Source organism: Falco punctatus (assembly GCF_963210335.1).
Source record: "Falco punctatus genome assembly, chromosome: 4".
Lineage (NCBI taxonomy): Eukaryota > Metazoa > Chordata > Aves > Falconiformes > Falconidae > Falco > Falco punctatus.
In genome coordinates this window covers 30,205,806-30,226,677 of record NC_137583.1, presented here as the reverse complement: position 1 = coordinate 30,226,677, position 20,872 = coordinate 30,205,806, and the positions used below count along the sequence as shown (strand labels likewise).

At 40.9% G+C, this 20,872-nt stretch overlaps 1 protein-coding gene across 2 annotated transcripts in view; it reads right to left on the bottom strand.

Annotated features, from left to right (window-relative positions):
• The window catches only part of CARD11 (caspase recruitment domain family member 11), a 46,902-nt gene that overhangs the window by 11,240 nt on the left and 14,790 nt on the right, over window positions 1-20,872 (bottom strand). Inside the window, exons 2-14 of one of the 2 annotated variants that reach the window (XM_080382374.1) lie at window positions 18,696-18,821; window positions 13,815-14,027; window positions 13,055-13,192; window positions 12,089-12,414; window positions 10,640-10,819; window positions 8,537-8,689; window positions 8,318-8,443; window positions 7,636-7,833; window positions 6,951-7,130; window positions 5,865-5,919; window positions 4,528-4,643; window positions 3,245-3,348; window positions 479-531 (exon numbers count right to left, since the gene is read on the bottom strand). In XM_080382374.1, the coding sequence (XP_080238500.1) occupies window positions 479-531; window positions 3,245-3,348; window positions 4,528-4,643; window positions 5,865-5,919; window positions 6,951-7,130; window positions 7,636-7,833; window positions 8,318-8,443; window positions 8,537-8,689; window positions 10,640-10,819; window positions 12,089-12,414; window positions 13,055-13,192; window positions 13,815-14,013 (1,828 nt within the window). In that variant the 5' untranslated portion in view covers window positions 14,014-14,027; window positions 18,696-18,821. The remainder of the gene's footprint in view (window positions 1-478; window positions 532-3,244; window positions 3,349-4,527; window positions 4,644-5,864; window positions 5,920-6,950; window positions 7,131-7,635; window positions 7,834-8,317; window positions 8,444-8,536; window positions 8,690-10,639; window positions 10,820-12,088; window positions 12,415-13,054; window positions 13,193-13,814; window positions 14,028-18,695; window positions 18,822-20,872) is intronic. The other variant, XM_080382373.1, reaches the window with a different exon arrangement.

The following is a 20,872-nucleotide window of genomic DNA, read 5'->3' as shown; positions in this document are numbered from 1 at the left end:
TAGTCCACCTCTCTGGACAACCCTGTTCCAGTGACCACTCACAGTAAAAAAGCTTTTTTTCCCCCCTGTTTAAATGGAATTGCTTGTTCTTTAGTCCATGCCCATTGCTTCTTCTCCTTTCATTGGGTAGCACTGAGAAGAGTCTGGCTCTGTCTTCTTTACTCTTTCCCCTGCAAATTTGATGCTTGCCTCATTTTGAGGCTGGAGGTCTTCTTACCAATCTGCAAACCTCAGCCAAGCACCCTCCATCTATTTTCTCCTTCTTCTGCCACTTACTTCTTTGGGAATACCTACTTTCTTGTTCTCACCACCAGCTGACCCTTTGTTTTCCTCTTATGATAAACTGACTTGATTTTTTTCTCAGACTGTGTCCCATCTTATTCAGACCAGGAGTTGATTATTTAACAGAATCTGTAGCTGGTGAGCTAATCACATAGATCACATAGTTAAACTATATACACAATGTCCTCTTGCTTACCATCTAGCTCCAAAGCATCATATCCAAAGCTGTCGTTGTCATCTTCAACCAGGCTGGAATTAAAAACAAAGCATGAGATAATAGAAGAGAGAGAGAGAAAGCTGTTCACTTTCCAGCTTTCAGCAGATTTCCAACTTCAGCAGATTTCATTAAGTTCTGGAGGAAGAACTTTCTCTGTGAAAAAGAAAGATGTTGGAAGTGTTGTATCAGACAATGGCACAGCTGCAAAAAAATAAGCAAGTAACATACTTGAGGGCCCAGGGAAGATGTAGGAAGATGGCAGGAAGACAATATGTGTCAGCCAGCATGGGAAGCATGTGAAGCAGCAAGAAGGTTCAGAAGGAAGAAATGCTAAATGCAGTGAGGGAATGAAGATTTTGCTGAAGACGAAGGGAAGCTGCTGACTGATTGTCTCGTATGTGTGACACCACACCTGCTTCAGCACTGAGATAAATGGTTGCATAATGTCTGCTGTATGTATACTGCAGCATGGGGTTTTTTTCCATGATAGATCAGACATGTCAGAAGCTCACTGAGGGACAGAGTGGATGCAAGGGAAGTGACTGAGGTGCAGCAGTAAAGGAGTAATTTGCCTGCTTGATTTAAGGTACTTGAAGCATTTTATAACAGTTTAACGGTACCTCGCATGGTTACTCTGACACCTACGGTAACAGAATGGCAAGGCGTACCAAGCTGTTGCACAGAAACTGCTAGGCCACCGCTCTGGTCCCCGCCCAGCTCTCACGGACACAACCTTTCCTGTTAAGGATGACTAGATTGGTAGGCCTTAAACATAAACAGTTAAAATTCACCAAAATTTTGCTCTTAAAGGGATACTGGGGATGTTGGGTCCAGCCAAGTGGGTGACCTGTCGGCTTCACTAGGACTTCATTAAAGCATGTCCTTTGGTTGCAAAGCTGTTTAAATAACAGCTTGTTGTTTTTCCCATTCAGAATGATTTGTAGGTCTCCCGTGGAGCTGATATTCCTCATATCTGGCTTCAGCTGAAGGGTGAATTTTTGGAGTCAGTCCGGGGAGAATCAGCTATTTTTACACCATGCATAAGCAGGGAAATAATACACCTTTTCCTACATTAAATTATGATCTCACTTCTTTTTCACACAAATCAAGATCAGATGAACTGTGAAATCTGCAACTTGGCATGAAATAGCAATTATTTTGGATTATGTTCACAAACAAGTTAAAAAACCTTAGCAGAATAGTTATAAAGTTATAAAGTACAGTGAACTTTTGGGCATGCTCTTGAGGTACTTGACTTGAGTTCACTCAACAAAGTAAGGCCACATTCAGACCTTGCTCCAGGTTACCTTTTTCTTCCACATGCCAGTGGGAAAGATCACCTGAGGAAAATTTTCAGATTTCAGTACAGCTCAGTCTTCCAATGCCTTAACGTATGGAACAGGATCTAGTCAGAGCTACAGTGAAATAAATCTACAGGATTAATAATATCCATATAATCTTTACTGCATTCTGTCATATACTGCAAATACATAAATGTTCAGGCATGCCAAAGGCTTTTCAAGTTAAGCACCTGAAACATGAAACATTCAAATCATTAATAGAACAACCCTCTTTCTCCATTTTGAATTAACACGACACACTTCAAAAAGGGGCTTGGAGGACAACATAGGAGAAGCTAAGGGAGACTAGAATAAACTGTCTAAATCCTCAGCAGCCCATAAAATTATGTGGGAGAACTAGCTGAGGATGCCTTCAATGGAAAGCTGTCTTGCAAAGCTTTACACAGAGAGAGGCAAACGTGGCAGTCTGCAAAGAGGAGTTTGTTTTGAAAAGCATTAAAAATCTAAACAAAGTTCTAATAAAGATTAGATCTCAAAAATAGATCTAATAAAGATCTAAACCCTCCACATATATTGCTTCCTTCTAAATTGGTTTGCCTGGGCTCTGTTCTTTTCTGCTTCTGCTTGGGACCTTGAGGGAATTTATTTATATCTTCTGATATTTCTGGCACAAACACTGATGCTATTCACATCAACACCAAAACAGTATGTCCAAGTATTGCATTGCTATAAAACTTTTAGAAAGGGGTTCCGTGCCATTTAGGGGACTGTGAGGCAGGCAAGGTCTCATTCCTTCCTGCCACCAACTTCCCATTCACCAGCTGATCTGATTTTACTCACAGGGGAAGTCCGCAGGGCCATGACCCAACAGCACTGGAAGCTGCAGCAGAAGGTGAAGCCGAGGGCAATGCACCTCTTTCCCCTTATTGTTATGCTGAAATAAAAAGCCCTAAGCCTGACAAAATTCACCTCCCTCATCCACTTCTTCCCCCCATTCCTCACAGATATTCAAGCAGCTGTGCTCTATTTTGGCAGCTTACAGAGAAGAAGGGGCTTTGAGAGAAGGGGAAAGGACAGGGACACCAATGCATGGAGCTGAGAAGCAAAAAGTGAAGCCATATCAGTCCGCAAAGGTAGAGCACATTCTCCAGTAGCACTGGTGCCTAGTCATTTCAGTACTGCTGCTTATTATGTACATTAAAAAATGTCGCTGTTGCAGTGGTATCACTGTGTCATTCATCCCAGCTGAACTGTCAGAGATTCCTGAGTGTTCTGGACAAAATGAGGGATGAAAGACTGCAGCCTTGAGAAGTTTAGCAAGTTAGTCCTGCTGCCTAATAGAAGCTCTCCAACTAGAGACAGAGACAAGCACATCTACAGCCCTTTTTTGCCTCCTCCTTGTGACAAGAGCTTCCAGGCATGTTTCGCCAGCGTGGTTACCTACCTGCAATGAGGGGCGTCCTCTTTGCAACGTCGGACTATTGAATCATTTCCTGGAGGCTCAGGAGTGGTTGACATGATACTGTCATTGCGACTTCTCAGAGTTTGCTTTAAAAAAAAAAAAGTGACAGGTTAACCATCTCAATCATGTTATTATTTCTTAGAGAAGCATTAGCCTGCTAGCTTGCCAGTGGTACTCTGCACCGTGAAGTACTCACAACAGTAAGAAAAATTGCGACTAGACATGCAGAATGCTACATACAAGAGCATTCGTATTCATATATTAGAGCATCTTAGCAGTATGCACAGCTTGGTGCTGGCACAGTACATTTTTCTGTGACCACATGACTGGCTGATTTATCAAACAATTTTAACTTTGCCCTTGATGTGTGGTGTATGTGTTGCACAGCTGACATATAGGAGGAAGAGGATGAAAAGCAGCATGTATGGATACTTAGATATATAAATAGTAGGAATAAGAAAGAAAAACACAGATCTCCATACATTAAATTATTAACCTAGTACACTAGAAACTAAACTCTGAATTGCACTAGAGGGAAGACAGTATAAGTCATCTAAATAACCAACAGATATTCCAAAGAATATTCCTAACCCAGCTAAGCTTATTACAAGTGGCAGGGAGTTCTTTCCTGGCTATTCTTGGGTATAGTATTAATTTCCTGGGGGCAGCATTTTTCACGGTTTTATAAAAAGATGTTTTGTTCTTTGTTATTAACACTCTGCAAGAGCACTCTCTCTGTCTGCTTGTCCTGCTGTGTCTGCTCACATACATATAATGGAATATCTACCTTGGGAGATTATGGGGATACAGCAAGCAGGGAAGAAACGGTTTGGCTATGGTATGCAGAAATTTCCAGCTGTGATCTGCACCCCTTTTCTCACTCACTGTTACTTACAGACAGGAAAAGCATTAGAGAACTGCAAAAAACCCTGAAAATTTTCTTAAATAAATTACAAAGCAGCTTTTGAAGAAAATCTTTTCCTTCTAACAGTAAACGTGAAATGGCATAAGGAGACAGTGAGAGGTCATAAATACCTTTGAAATATCTTTAAATAAACATAAACCAATTCTGTGATTTTGCAAAAGGCTAATAACATGGTTCTAACAAAATGCTGGTTAAAAGGATTAAGGGAGCCTCTGACAAGGGCCTTGAATGTGATCACAGCTGGGATGCTAGTGAAGTGCTAATACTGGGCTGTAAAAGCTCTGAACCACATCAGGAGACACAGTCGTAGACAAGCAAGGGACATCTGAAGGCTCCTTACAATCTTGCTGACTTCACAGCTGCTGATGGAGTTACTGATGGAAACAGAATTAGAGGAACTTGTGTCTGTGCGGCCATTGCTGGCATCAGCCCCGTCTTCATCCTGTGCTCTGACTGCTGCGCTCACAGACGACAGAGAAAAATACAGACACCAGAGGAAATTATGTCAGATCGCTTTCAATACAGAGTCTTTCACAGATTTGCAACAAGACTTTGGTTATCTTGCCATTTCAGCTTATCTCATTTCTCCCACCCTACACTGGAGGGAGGCTTCAGGAAGTGTGCTGTGCCCTGCAGCTGTGGCTCTCTTTCCTTCCCCATCAGCTTCCCAAAAAAGTACAGAAATGCACACCACTCTGGAGAGCCTCTTGCCAACTTTTTCTTTCAGCTCTGGTCTGTACATTTTTATTAGATCTCTGAACACTATTTGACAAATTAAAGGATTGCTTTATTAATTTATGTTTTAACTTCATCATCCGAATCTGGTAGTCAGCAGTAAGATTGGCTCACTGAATTATGCTTTTTTTACAACAAAAAATTTACAAGAAGCTTGAGATCACTCAGCAGCCCCAGGTGACACAGCGTGAATGTCTTTGTGGACTCCTTCTTTTCCTCAGCACCTCTAATTTGTATTAATGTTGCACATTACCTGATACCAAACATACAGTTTAACATGCAATATCTTGCAGCAGGAACCATGTTTCCCATCATTTTTTGCAAAACAGTGACCATGCTGCTGCATGTAACACATAAAGGAAGTGCCGGCTAAACGGTGTTTGGTTCAGGAACAGTGTTACATAAATAAAAGGAATTAAGAGTACATCAAATGTGAGTACAGAGCAACAAATTTTGTAACTTGGCTTCTTGCTGATGGGTGGGCCAAACCCGTGCTCCTCAACCTTTGCAATGCTTTAGATTTAAAATTAATTCCCTTTTGCTGAAGGACAAAGGAAGTCATTAGACGATCACTAGATTAGGGTTTTTCAGCTTGAAGGATTTATCTGACAACAAGGAGAGAATAGTATAATGACTTTCCGTACATGTGTTACACCAATGACTTCAAAAGTTGTGTAACCTAAAGGTAGAATTGAGTAGACAGAAAATTTAGGTCAGCTATGGGATGCAATACTGTGTGTCAGTGGAGGTACTTTTGGATGGAGAGGACACACAGGTAAAAAATTATGACATTGTTAACTATGAGAGAAACTGTCTATTTTACTTACTTGGACTTAGTTAAGAATATCCCTGGTTGGCATATTTGTTAAAACAACTTAAAGAGATTAAGTGAATGAGACAAAGCAACAGAAAAGGAATAAGGACATGGACGCTCTTTCTGACCTTGAAACTCTGATGTTTTGTTCATGCTGACAGGGGATTTAGCTCTTGGATGTATCTAAAAGAAAGAGGACAAAAATCAGCACAAATGCAGAATATTTGCCACATACTGTAAACCGCATATTTTTACCCTTTCTCCACTTTTATGGTCCATATATTTGCCCTCCTTTAAATGCCAGGCCCCCAAATTTAGAAGATATTTAAGTATCTAAATAGCACTGCAGCAAACAAGTTAGCTACCTAACTACATTTAAAAGTCTGGGCCAAATGCACTGCAATTTCCAGCTTCTGCTGAGGGAATAGAGACAAAAGGTGAAGTGGGTGCCTTGGGACTGGTTTCAGGCAGCTGTTAATACAACAGGCATCCTTTTGGAGCGTGCAATGTAAAAAATACAGCTCTATTGCCTAAGTAATAATGACAGTCAGAGCTCAGAAAGGTTATGAAGGGCAGGGTGAATTCAAATGCAGGTGAAAAGAAAGGGAACTTCAAAATCCCAAATGTTAGATTGTATATTTTTTTACAATTCGTGAATATAGCATCAGATAATAGCTGGATGAATGCAGCTAGTCGGGGAAATCATGGACCTAACTCATGCTACCCCTTACTTTTAAGTGAGCAGAAATTGCCATAATTTAATTCTGAATTAGGCAGTTAATTTTCCTCTAGATTGTGTCCCTTTCTTTCTATTATTCCTTCCACCCGAAGTGAGCTTTTCCACCAATTCTTCATTTTCCACCTTCAGCTACTTGTGTGCTGGACTTCAGGCATTATGTCATTTTTTTTTCACTACTGTTAAGGAGGCAGAGAATCAATTTATTGGCAACACTCCAAGAATGTGAATGAAGCAGAAGCAAGGAGAATACACAAAATGAGAAGAAGGGGTAGAAAATGATCTGTGAAGCCCTATTGTATCTGCTCCTCAAGATGCAAATCAGCACAAGGCAAAAACTGACAGCCTACTACCATACACAAATCTATTCTTATCTTCACAGCACAGCACTTTCAGAGGCATCACCACCATACATGTTATGTCTCTCAGTTCTAACAGTCCCTGCACTACAGCATTCCAGCCTCATACTAAGACACACCTGGATTCCCTTTAGATTCACTCTCCTCTTGAGTCGAGCTTGATCAGGCAAGAAGAATTTGCTGTCTTCTGGAGACTCTTCAGAAGTGGAGGAGTCATCTGCTTCTTGACCATTGGCTTTTGGGCTAGGACTCCCAAAGGTCTGGGAGATGATGGTAATGGGTAGATTCCGTGGCAAACTCTAAAGATCAGAAGGAAACACTTTACTTCTGAGACGAGGTTGGTATAACTCCTCATTACAGTCCTCCTTTAAAGTAATCTGATTGAACTTTCTGTGATTCCAGTGCTTCAGAAGCTCACACAGAATATGGCTCCAGATCCAAATCAGTAATTTAGATGGACATTTGTAGGGATTTCTGTTCACTGGGGCACGTTCCTCAAAAGTATGTGCAGTTTCTACCCCAGTATAGAAATTAATTTCTTTCTGCATTCCCTTTTCCTCCATTTAAAATCAAGATGTGGAATGCCAGCCTTTGAGAAGCTATGTGCTTGGCATAGACAACTTGAACCCCACTGTACTCACAGCAAGAGAAGAACTCACAGCATTGACACTTAGTAGTAGAAGGGTTTTTTTCCCCAGTTAATTCATGGAGCGAATTAAAAAAGCCCCTTCTCCCTTCCACACCAAAATGTTTTTAAAAGCAAGTCTCAAAAAAAGAACTCACACCGGTCTTCCTCAGCCCTACCTGGTCGTGAAAGTTATTGTCCTTAGAGAGCCGTCGGAGTTTGCACTCCAGGTTAACAATGCAGGCTTCTTTCCGAACCACCTCAATTCGGAGTTCATCATTTCTCTCCTCCAGCTCTCGAATCTGCTTCCTGTATTTATCTTTTTCAATCAGACAATGTGAATACTGTGTCTGAGCCTCATCACGTGAGCGGAATGCCTGCAGTGGAGAGCAGAAATCTCTTTTGCACCTGGGCACCAGACACCTTCTCCTGCTGGTTTTGTTTGTAAGGTGTTTGGAATGGGGACTTCAGAACTGGTAACCATTCACCAATTAGCACAGCAGTTAGGGCCAGGATGCGCCACAGTAGTACCATCAAAAATTATGATGATGAGGGTGGTTCATTTCCAGCTCCCTCTTGGTTGGTGGCACTCCAGAGTGCAAACCGGATGACTTGACACTAATATAAAGCCTGCAGTAGCTGTTAAGATCTTCGCCCTGCCTGCCAGATGCTACGCTGTGGAAACAACCCAATATTATCCTATGTTTAATTACTGTAATGCAAATTCCAACAAATAGCAATTTCTTGTTACTGTTTATTTTTTAATGGTATTTTGGGTCCAATTACCCACAATTCCCCAAAGTGACACATATGAGATACAGGCTTCTGCTACTAATTTTCCCCATTTTAACTGTTAGATACCTGGTCTCGCTCCTTTTCCACCTCTTCTAGCTGTATCATCACAGTGTTCATACGGTGCTTGTACATCTCACAGTCTTTTCCTAGTGTTGAACACTTTAACTCCAAATCTTCTTTCTCTTCAAGATACTGGAAATGACACACTGTTAACCACCACTGCTCTCAGAGGGCTTTTGGGCACTAGCCTGAGACATTCCATCTTTCTATCCTTCCATTTCTTACCTTGTCTCTCAAGTCTTCCACTTGACGAATCTCCTCTTGGAGATTAAAGATCTTGTTGACCAACTCATGACGATCTTCTAGTGCCTCCTTACGGTCATGTTCCAGAATGTCCAAAATGGCCTTGTCTGAATCTGGCAAACTGCGCTTGTCAGCCTGAGGAAAGACATTTTTAAGAGACAGGCCAAGGAAAGAGAAAATAGCATTGCAGGGAGAAAAGTAACAAAGACAGAAACAAGCAAGAGGAATAGAAAATGAGCGTAGTATTGCAATGGGAAAGCAGGAGAAGAGATGGACATTTGTTCATATTTTAAAATAGAAAAGACGAATAAAGGCTGTCTTGCTGTCAGAATATTCTGATGAAGGAACTGTTTTACTGTTTTATTGTACTGGCTATAATTTGATCCATTTTGGATGCAGTGACAATTCTTCACTCCAAGCCCTGCATTCAAAACTCTTCTCTATTAATCAGCTCTCCCTGAGCACAAAAATCACCCTTTGCCAAAGAGCAGGGCCTAAGAAAACATTCAGGGGAATTTTTAAAGTGTGCATAGGCTTTGCAGGGCTGTGCTCAGAGAATATTAAACATGCCTGGAGTAGCTCGTACCACTGCTTCACTTTCTGTAGTGTCCAGCAATACTTTTTCTTTCAGATTTAAAATTGACAAGAGCACCAGGGCAGGTTCTAACAAATAAATTTCCATCCAAAATTAACCATAAATGGAAGATGAAAAAGACATAAAAACTGAGCAAGTAATAGGCATATTTATTTTTAAAATACCTAGACTAGGTTGGAGATTTTGGTGAGCTTTTAGTTACCCAGTATTCCTAAGTACACCTAAGTATTTCTAAAACAAACCACCTTTCGTTTATTTATACTTCCACTTAGGGAATTTCAATCCTCTTTTTAGCTATTTCAGGATTATTTATTTCTTTAGGTGCTACAAGAACATTTCAATTAATACAAGAGATTCTACACGGACCAGAACTCCTATAACCTTCTATGCTACACCCTGTTTCAACCTTTGAATTGGATTTGTGTTAGAACTAAGAATTGTTAGGCACTGCTAGAGGCTACAGCCATTTCTGAAATGCATTCTATTGATAATTTTTTAAGTGTCATTTTAAAATGTCACAAAAGCCTTTTCCAGCGAAGTGCTAAGCACTCTCACATATATCCTAATATTTGGCTAAGCTCTTCACAGAGCAACACAGTGCTAAATTTGCTGCATATCATCCTTTGCTCTATCTGCCCAAACAAAGGTTAGTTAAGATCCCTGTGCAAGTTACAGCAGCGTTCTGCAGGGTGTTCTACTAACCAGTGACCACCCAAGTACTGAAACCTTTATTACCCTCTACTTCATTAAACCCTTTTGGTACAGATATGACAATAGCCTAAAAGAGGGTACCCAGAGCCACTGTCAGAAGTTTCTGGGCTGTCTATTTAACACAGCTTTGTAGTGACAGACTGGTACAAAGAACCACAGCAGGGCTAAAATATGGAGCTGAATGCTCAGCAATTAAACAGCTGCACTCTGCACCTTGAAAAAGACAATCTCTCATGTACAGCTTGATTTATTGGATGATTTATTTTATTCCTTTTTTTAGAACTCCTCCTCATGCATGTTTGTACAAGGAGTACCATGGACAGCTGGGACCTATATAAGCAACCTTCTGTTTTTCCAGGCTTTACACTTATGCTTATTGTAGTTTTGCAGGCAGAGGTTTCACCCAATGCTTCCCAGCATTATAACAGCAGTGTTTGATTTGTGTGGCGTTTAAGGTGAGGAGTGGTTGCAGAGACCATGCCACCTCCACTTGTCCATAGTTACCAGTTCCCCTGTCCCTTACTGAACACATGGGAGCTGTCACCACCTACTGCTTCTCTGTCCCACTCTCACAGCCTCCTCCAGACACTCAGATCCTGAGGGGTAGCCACCAAGGCAGGATGTGAGGAGGTGTGGGCTATGGGAGACAGTATAGGAGGAGAGTGTGGGGGTGCCTGGAGGCAAGGAGTGGTTGAAGCCCGCTGAATCCGTCATTCGGGTAAGCAGGAGATGTAAGCCAATATGGCTGGAATTTTAAATAAAACAATCTGCTTTTATACCTGAATGATGGACTGTAACTCCTGGATTTTAGTCTTCATCATCTCATTTTCCCGCTCCAGCTCCAGAACCTGTTCCTTTTTGGGTCGGTTTTCAATATCATTTTTCAGCTTCAAAGACTGGTTCCTCTCCAGCTTGCATTCCTCTTCTACTTTGTTCAAGTGATGCTTCAGCTGGTCAATCTAGAGCAGCCAGGGTGCAGTGAAAAAGAGGAAGAGAAAAGGAAAGAAGTCCTAGCTCTGATATTTACTGTTCTGAAAACACTCTCACTTTCAGGTGAAAACGTACTGTCATAGGTGGAAAAAGTAGCTTACACTGTGAATGCTAACAGGCAGCAGCTAATTAGGTGTATGCGCGTGTGTGTTGAATGTCCATAATTGAACTGCTGAACTCTCCAGCAGCAGCCTGCTGTTTGCTAGCTACAACTGGTATGGGCTGGTTGTAAATTTTGGTAACATCTGGATTAAAAAAAAGCAGCACATCCTCAATCCTCCAAAAAATAAAAGATACGAAACAGAACTAACACTTAGGAGGCTACCACACATTGTGCTCTTGCACACAGATTATTTGAATGGAGGAAAGTAAGGCCTTTGAGTTCTAGATGGAAAAGAGAGGATCCCAAAAAGAAAAAATAATTTCAGGCAAAAGGGGGCTTGGGAAGAAGGTGGTGATGATTGTGGCTGGAGGGAAAATTTGAATGGAGGAACATCCTGGAGATCAGAGAGATGCACAGAGATACAGGCCAGGGGATACGCAGGGAACTTGGCCAGTAATGTCTGCAACTGGCGGCTGTGAGCAGCTGCACAGCACGAAGCGGTGTGACCTTCTGCCCAACCCTCCTGTCCAGCAGCGATCTTCCTGCAGGGAAGGGAGGCTGAGCCCAGGGGAATGCAGTGCCGAGGTGGCAGAGTGAGCAAATGACTGTGTGAAAAGAAGTGGAGCAAAATATCTGATATCATTGGTTCAGAAATAAACCCCAGTATCCAGATCCACTATGGGTAGTTGTTTACTCCATCTCATCTGTGACACACACATTTTACAGCACTTGAAGCATTTCTGTCTCCTAAATGGCCTCCAGCTGTTCCAGTGCTCTATGTGAGACTTTTTGAATAAACCACCAGCAGCTGTAGTGCAAACCTGGATAACTGCCCCAAGGTATTACGGAGCCTGGAAAGCTAACATTATGGTTTTAGCAAACAATTATGTTTTTAAAGTTTTGTTTTGATGCATCTTATGCTCTGTTAATCCATTACAAGTATGTAAATTATCTGTCATTAATACACATCACTGCAGTTGGCATTTCTCTACAGTGATGCCTCTAATCATCTGAATAAGCAAAGCAAATGAGAGCTCTACACCTTTTACTGTCAGAGAAGGTCTCATTTTGGCAGATACCACTGGCATCTTCCATTGGTGCTCCTGATGAAAGCAGCCCAGAGCATTTCTCTCACCTCTAACTGGAGGTCTCGGCTCCTTATCACAGCCATGCTCTTCTCGTCGCTCAGCTGGGCATATCTCATGGCCAGGTTGTAGTTCTCATCTTTCACCTTGACCAGCTCATCATTGTAGTTGTTCCTCTCCTCCTTCATCTTGTTGTATCTCTCCTGGAAGGTCAGCAGCTCTATCTTGTTCAGTTTAAGCTGCTTTCGCTCATCCTCCAACTGTCGGGACTTAGCCAAGAGTTCACAGCGCTGCACATCTTTTGTCTTTACTTGCTGCTGAAGCTTAATGATCTCATTCATTAGGAAATGGGTAAGGCCTTCATGTCCCTCCTCCACTGAAAATGTTTGAACAGCTTATCAATGTCTAATGAAGTAACTTTATGCTAAGTAGGGTCAGCAGAACTGGGTAAGAAACAGATGTCCCAGAATATGTACAGAAGTGCAGAATATGCACTAATACATATACATTTGTATATCTAACTGGCAGCAGTACAAATATTACACAGCACGCTATTACCAGAATCACAATATATGTGCATACAGCTTGTCTGAATAGAATATGAAGCCTTTACATTTGTCTTGTTTCAGCTGAGCTGAGAGGCCTGTTGAAATAGCACAAACTTTGTAAAATAAATCTGTACAAGTGCAATTAATCTCAATGCTTCAAATTTGCTGTACATGTATAGGTCATCAGTGTGGTTTAGTCCACCGTTCCAATGCTGCTTCTCTTGAGATTTCTTGTAATGCCTATCATTCAATTTGAAGCTCTTCAGCTTCATTCAGACAACTGAGATGTTCCTCTTCTTTATACGTTACCTGTTACTGGCACGTTTTGCATTGAAGGGGACTGAAAAACTGCAGAATGCTACTACAAGATTAGCTTTTTTTTCTCTCCATTTCTTGCCTGAAAAATCAAACCCAGTCTTCAAGATAGTCTTTACTTCAACAGGCTCCTTTGGGATTGATTCTACTCACCAACAATAGTGGAAAATCTCCGTGTAGGTTCTTTCCCTGTCACCAGTTTGTAGAGTTCTGGGTAGTAAAACTCGAGGCTTTCTAAGAAAACTACATAGCCCCTTTGGCCCTTGGTGTGGAGAATGTCCAGCAGTCGGCCTAAGTACAGAGAACAGAGAGGGAGAGAGGTGACATTCCAGCACTATGAGCAGCGTAAGCAAGTGCTCTACCCCTGAAGTCAAATCTGCTTAAGGTTCGTCTCTGCCACAGCAACGCACTGTGGAAAATCTGGCTGATTAATTGAGTTCAGCTGAACTCATAAAGTAATGCCACGTATTCTTTATGTTTGTGCTGATCATTATTCTGAAGGAGTGCAGGCAAATTGGTCTCTGGAACAGAAATTTCAAAAGACGCGTTATTCAGTGCAGCCTTTACCAAGCAGTGCTGAAACACTGGGATGGCAGACCCTTCAGTGACAAATCATGAAGCACGGCAAGACAGCTGAAAACCTATTCTTGGAATGGCAGTGGCTGCTGCTTGTGTTAACTGAAATACTTGCCAGGCCTTTGATGGGAATATGAACCCCATGAGCCCAGCACTGGGAAGAGTCATTTTTATCAAAATAGCAGCCGCAGATTCCCCCCTTTACATTGAATCTCCTCTAAATGAGATACAGGGTTTCCATTTGATAATCTGTGATTTGATACAGGCTCCCTCCTGGCTCAGCAAAATAATACTATTCAGATAGGGGTGCAGATGTAGCCTATCATGAAATCGTTACCTGCTCGGTTGATTTTGGAGGGCAGCATAAGTGAGTTAAGCACCTCATCCTCATCTTGCTCATCAATTACTTTGCACTGCCGTAAGTAGGGGGTCAGTTTGGCTGGATTGATGTACCGGCTCAGCATGTGCCGGTTGCATTCTACGTTCTCCCACAAAGCTTCCTCCTCATCTTTCAGTGTCTCCAGGCAGTCATCCATCTCTGGCTCTCCTCCTTAACAAGGGAAACAGTTGGAAAATGAACATCAAATAGGACAGTTTCTATCCTGTTACCTTTTGTGCTTCCATGTCACATAGGATGAGCTTAGAATCACTTCTGACTAATGCTGAATTTGCCCTATATTGAAACTGTTTGAACTGAAGTGCAGCCTGTCCACAGCTCATCTGGAAAGTGACAGTTCAGAGAAACGCTATCTTGAGCCTATGAACTATTGCATATTGCTCTCCAGTGATGAATCTGCAGCTCAGCTAACTCCATGAAGGTCTCTACAAGGTAGAGAATCCCTCTTCATAATAGAAGCAATAGTAAAGGACACGGTGCAATGCAAGAAAGGGTACAAACATGCAGAGCTCAGAGCAAAGAAAAAAGAAATAAAAAATAACTTGCTGCAGGCAACTAAGGCTTTTGTTCTCACCTCCTTTGTTCCTCTCAGCTGTACCGGTTTGAACCTGCATTTTAACCTGCATATATGTGATGAGCCAACGCATGTAAATGGCTGCACCACAAGAACAGTTAACTCCTAAGCAAGCTGGTAGGTATGTCTGCCTTCTGCGCTGTGTACAGATTGACTGATGTGTGGACATCGAGGCAAGTATCTGGCAGTTAGGAATCTGCCTTTCTCCACATGAGCGAGTAAGTATGCGCATTGTATCTCTGAAGTCTGGAAATGTTCTTGACTCATGCAAATACTATCATATGATTTCTGAGTGCTTGCTAAGCAATTTCCTGCCAACTCCTAATTTGCAACCACCTCATTAGAAAAGGTTACAAGGCAGGCAACAACGAGGTGAGAAAACTTGTACTATAGTTAAGAGTAAAGAAACTTTGCAAAAATCTTCCTGTCTTAATTCTGTAATAGATGTTAACCTTTGAAACAAGTCTTACTTTTGCACTCTAGCTCTCAAGATCTTGTCATCCAGGTAGCGCAAGGAAGATAAGCTTCTATTTCAAGAGTTATTTTACCCCATCAGAGACCTTGGCATAAGAAGAATGTGTAGTTCTTAGGTCATATGAGATGAGAGCTGGACTTTATGAGCTTTTGCTGGTAATCAGTAACTAAAGACCTCAAAAGCAACACAGACCAGGAGAGTTCTCTCCATTGCATTGCAATTTCCTCAACTTCCAACTTTAGGAACTGCAATGCAGCCTGTGTTACACTGAACATTGCTGGGCAAAACCAGCTATGAACCTGTATAGCCAGGGGCTGTTAACTCCTCCTTTTGGAAGCTAAAACCAAAAGCACTAATCTGCTAAATAATGTGTTCGTCAGTGTTCTGTCATAATGAAATACAGAATAGTCCTACAAAAATATGTGCTTTTTGCTTGATGCTTTCAAAGGCCTTCCCAAATTGTCCAAAATCTTTGGCTGGGTTTCAGTCTGTATGAGAAAAGTTTGGGTAGGTTCATCATACTCTGGACAGGCTAGGGGAGTACTGCCAGGGGTTTTGTTCATCTCCTGTACTCCAGTAGCTTTCCCAGAGTTCTTTTCTTTGTAGTTTCACATCTTAGGAACCACTTATTTAGCATTTGTCCTGCTGCTTGCATGCAGACATCATTACTCCAATGACTGCTATTAAATGGGTCGGGAGAGACAACAGTTGTCAGAGGGCAAGGAAGACCAGGTCTGCTCAGTGGGATCCAGAACCATGGGGGCATGACTGTAGGTATGGGAAATCTCTCTGATCTTATGAATTCCTCACAAACTGGATGAAATTCTTTTCAAACGCCAGTATTTACGTGTGGTGAAGAAGAGACTGCGGTAATGAACGGTATAAAGGCAAAACAATAGAGGAAGGTATATAAAGTAGGTAGCAGTGGGAGGAATGCTAAAGGTGAAATAGCTTCATCTGAAGTACACATACATTCTCATGAACCTTACTCTCCATTCTGAAAATAGCTGTATTTCACTTCAGAGGTGAATTCAACAAACACTACATAATTGGAGAAGCTGAACTTCTGGGAGTAGAAGGCAGTAAAGCAGAAGGTCACACAGAACCTTTAGTCATCTTGCAGCCACAGCTATCTATTGCATCAAATAAAGGTGTGTTGCAGCCCCTTTAATTTTGGGGAGCATACCAGGAAGCTCACAGATGGACCTCAGAGCGCAAAAGAAGCACTTTACCAAATTTCATAAAATGCAAGACATCTTGTAATCTGCTGCAGAACCGAACCAGAAATTATTACACACTGTCAGCAGTTCCCTCAGGACATTCGTAAGGGATTTCTCCACTAAATGATTTAAAGAAGAGTTCACTCATCAGCGTAATTCTCAACAAGAATACATCTTTTCATCTGACATTAAAAATACCTTCATCAAATAGTCCCTCGTGTATGGGCATAATACATCCATACTGTTATTTTGGGGACATAATGTTTAATGGGAAAGTAGTAAGTATATTGCCTGAGTGGCTAAGAATTTTGAAAGGAGATATCTGGTACCAAACTCCTGTTAAACACAGTCTATGATCAGGAGCAAGGCCTTAGGAACAACATCTAATGCAGGGGTCCTTCACTGCCACATAGGAATTTCAGAATCTCCCTTTTGCTTTCTTTGGATTTCCCCCTTGGAAATGCCCTACCAGAAGCACAGCTAAGCTGTGTCCTGACGCAGTGTGCTGTTCATCACCTCTCAGGGATCACTGCTGTGTCGTGGGGAGCGCTCCTTTCTTTCCTAGAGCTTGTGGTGTTGCCTCTGTTGGGTTTCTTTGGCCAGACTGGTCTAAGAGTTTAACCCCCACGTGACTCCACTGCCTTGTGGAGCTGTTCCAGAGATAGTAGCAACAGACCGCGGATATTAGTACAGCACCCTTCTGAGTGAGCAAATATGTCTTTGATTTAGTATTTAATATAATTAGGAAATAAAATGCTTGTGATTGGTTGAAATTTTGTTGTGCTGGTCAAAAAACAGATGTGACAACTGAAACTCAGTGGGAAGCCAATAAAGGTATTGTATTAGTGGCTTTCATTTTAAAGGATTTTCAGCAGCAAGCACATGCATTTTCTAGTTATTTAAAAGGCCTTATTCCCTGTTTCTGTCCTTCCTTCCTGTGGATGACACTGCAGAAAAGTTTTCGCTTATAAAATTAAAAATGACAGATTTAAAATATTTTCAAATGTGTAATCACTTATTTAATCTGATCTTTATTCCCATTATCTAGTTTCTGATCCCAACACTTCTGGAGTTGTAACCTAACACATTCAGAAGTTGTGATATGTCATAGAAATACTACAACGCCCATTACAAATCACAGGTGTGAAGTCCCAGACTTGGGCTGACGTTAACAGACATTAACCAAAAAGAAGTAAGAATCACCACGGCAGTTAAAAAATTGCTCTCCTGCTGCTCCTTTCAGCAGTTAGTATACAAAACAGCTTTTAACTGCAGGAGATAGTAATCCAGTAATAATCTTAGCTAGTCCCATCTATTTCAAAGGCCTCTGTAGATGCAGACAAATAAAAGAGAGAATCCCTTTTTTCATTAAAAGAAACACTGTACTCCCCTCATCTCCTTTTCTCTCTCAGGGACTATCCTTCTCCTGGCTGTCACACACAAATGAATCTTTCTATGTGTTTGCTATTTTTTTTGTTATATTTTTCAACTGAACAGATCACCTTGCCGTTAAATCTGTTCTCTGTTCTCACTCAGACTCCACACTTTCATATGTCAGTGACACTCTCCACTGATCAAGGGAATAAAGCCTGCAGGCTTCAGAACCAGGGGTTCTATAGAGCGCTCATCATCAGGTCACATCTAAAGCTTCATTTTTTTGTGATTCATTTCATGATGGTGCAGAAATTAACCCTTCAGCCATTTAATTATTTGCATCCCCTTGCTCTGAATTCTTGTTAGCCTGTCGATACCGAGAAATCGCCATGTAACAGACTGCAAATGCAGGCTTCGGCTAGGTTTTCTGATTTCTTGATACCCTCTTTGTGAAATAGGAAAAAATGGTGCTTTCCTCGTGCTGAGAAGCAAGAGGAAGTTTATTTTGGAAGCAGTGATCTATTTTAATGTTTTGGACTTCTGCATTTGTCACAGATGTTCACAGACTGGGAGTATTTAAAAAGAAACCACAACACACAGAATGTTTGTGCAAATTACAAGTTAATAAGAACGGAAGTTTATGTTAAATACTAAATACGTGTATATAAACCAGGAAAGGATTACAGATACATTATCACACTTTAAAACAAAAATAAAGATGAAAATAGCACTTTAAAACTGCATATATAATTATCCTCAAGATTTTGAGGGCATTGTATTACATCTGCTTTCTGTGCATTTCTCTATATTTCATGGGGCAATAACTTTTCTCCCTCGAGTCTGAATAGCACCTCACATGGTGAAGTATAACAACAGGATGATTTTCTCAAAAGCTGCTTGTATGGATATATACAGATTTATAATGTCAAAGAACCACAAAACCACAATGGGATTTAGAGCTATTTTTAATTTTAGAGGAAAGACACAGTTTAAAGTGCGATAAGGAAATTATATTCCTTTGCTTAAGGACAGGAGAGCTCTACTTGCACTCCTGGCTTTCTGAAACGCTGAATGCCAGCAGTTTCCAATTATGTTGGCTGCACTGCTGGATGTTCTGTGGTATTGAGAACCACTTTCAAAAGGCTTACACATTGAATAAGAAGAATAAAATTGCTTACCTATACGTGCAATTTTTTTCCATAAAGGTGCTTAAATCTGGTCTCCCAAAGGAGAGGATACAGAGTTCTCATCTGCCTATAAGAATTTGCTCTTTATATTCATTCTTTCTACCTCAGTGTCCCCACCTGAAAACAAGGCCAGTAAGAAGCATTTGTACGACAAGGTAGGACTTGTTAATTAGTGACTGCAAAGTACTTGGAACCACCAAGACGGGAAAGCCCTAGAAAAACATTTATAATTAGTGCAGTTTCATTACTTCAGATTTTCAGGCCTTAGAATACTTTCTGAAGCCAGCAGCACTGCTGGATGGACTGGGCTGTATTTCTGTTTTAGGTCACACTGGCTGTATATAGAAAGAACCATTTGTATATATCAGAACCCCTTCTTTATATAAAAGATTCAACCAGCTTACTGAAAGCCACAGTTTCAACAAAATATAAAAGAAAAATATAGAATAAGAGATACCAAAGTAATAGAAGAGCAGGAAGCTTTAAACACAAAATAGGATTATTTTTGCACAGAAGTATTCTGTTCAATTTCACGGATTCAATCTTCCTGTTACACAGAACCTACCCCCCACCCCCCCACCCCCCCCCCCGAAAACACTAGCAGACTTGCAAGGCTTCCATGAGGTAAAGCTAGAGCTCCAGTGATGCCAGATCATACCCATAGTCATAAATACTGCTCCCATTTTCTGAACAGAAGAGGGACGGAAGCAACCAAAATGAATTCCCTAACTGGTTCAAAGAGTTCTGGAGGCATATTCATCTTCCTTGTACAAGCAGAAGAGAGAAAGAAAATTCCCCTCATTTTCATAACTATTAGCTCAACAATGAGAAAAAGGAATGAAAAATTCTATTACATTACTCTTACTCAGTATCTCTGCTCTAGGAAAAGAGAAAGCAACAGAATGAATCAGAGATTTGTCTCTCTCTAATCACTATTTCTGTCCTAACAGAAGAGGGCCAGAAGAATTAATATGCTAGGAACTCTAATTATCTCTTCCTTTGCCCTTATTTACTCTCCTATAAACGGATCCATATAAAACTCCATCTCAGAAAAAAAGAAAGGGTAACGCATACATAAAGCACGGATCAATTATCAGTATTGTTAGTCAGTACACCCAACAGTACACCCAACATCACCTAAACCAGAAAACATTGTATGCAAAGGTACGCAAGTTTTTCAATATTGCAGGATAATATTGCTTAAGAGCTGAACATTCCTTGCACTGAATACTACACTTAGCACTGCTAGCTTTTATCTGCTTTTGAAATCACATATGAAATTCTATTAAATACTTACCACTTTCTGGAGGAAAAAACTATTTACACATTAAGAGTATTGTTTTGACCAATGAAATATGGTTGCAAACGACCTCAATCAGTGCAGTAATACCTATTAGGATCCTGTAATGATGTTTCATAAAAGGCTGAGGTCTGTGCTTTCCCTTTTTGCACTCCATCTAGTGAGACTATCTAGTCTACACCTTCTGTAAGTCTGCCAGCTTTAGAACTTAAGAGTTCTTATCATCTTATCACACAGGAAGGAAATGACTTGTTTTGTCTCAATAGCAAACCAACAGCAGACTGTGCTGCCTCGAACATGCAATGTCCAATCAGATTTGGTTGGAGAACATATATTACCAATAATAAACAAAGAAAATCTAAAAATCCTCCTCTACAAATAGATTAAATTATGTTTTGATGACTGTCATTTTTCTACACACCACTATTTTCTACATACAGTGAAGATGCTTCTAGCTTCCTCAATAACATACCATCTAAACACTACTGACAGAGAAGCAAATTTAGAAGGTGAATTAATCTCACCAATTTGAATTAGGCATCTAGTTTAACTTTGAAATCTAGTTCCTCTCTAGCAAATGGAAAATGGTCTGTTCAACGCTTCATTCCACCATTTTATACTTCTACCTTAGAACGCCTCCTAAAGATGGGTGTCTAGCCACTACTAGTCGCTTAGCTTCCCTCTAGGGTCAATGGGGAGAGATCTGCCCCTTCAGATGGCAACATCTACACTGGTGATTAGATGGCTATTATTCTGTTTGTCCATATTGTTTAAGAATCTGATAGCCAGATTTCAGAAACTGTTACTACTACTATTATTAAATGATAATACATGTGAAAATAAGTGAGAAATGGAAGAGGTGAGCAAT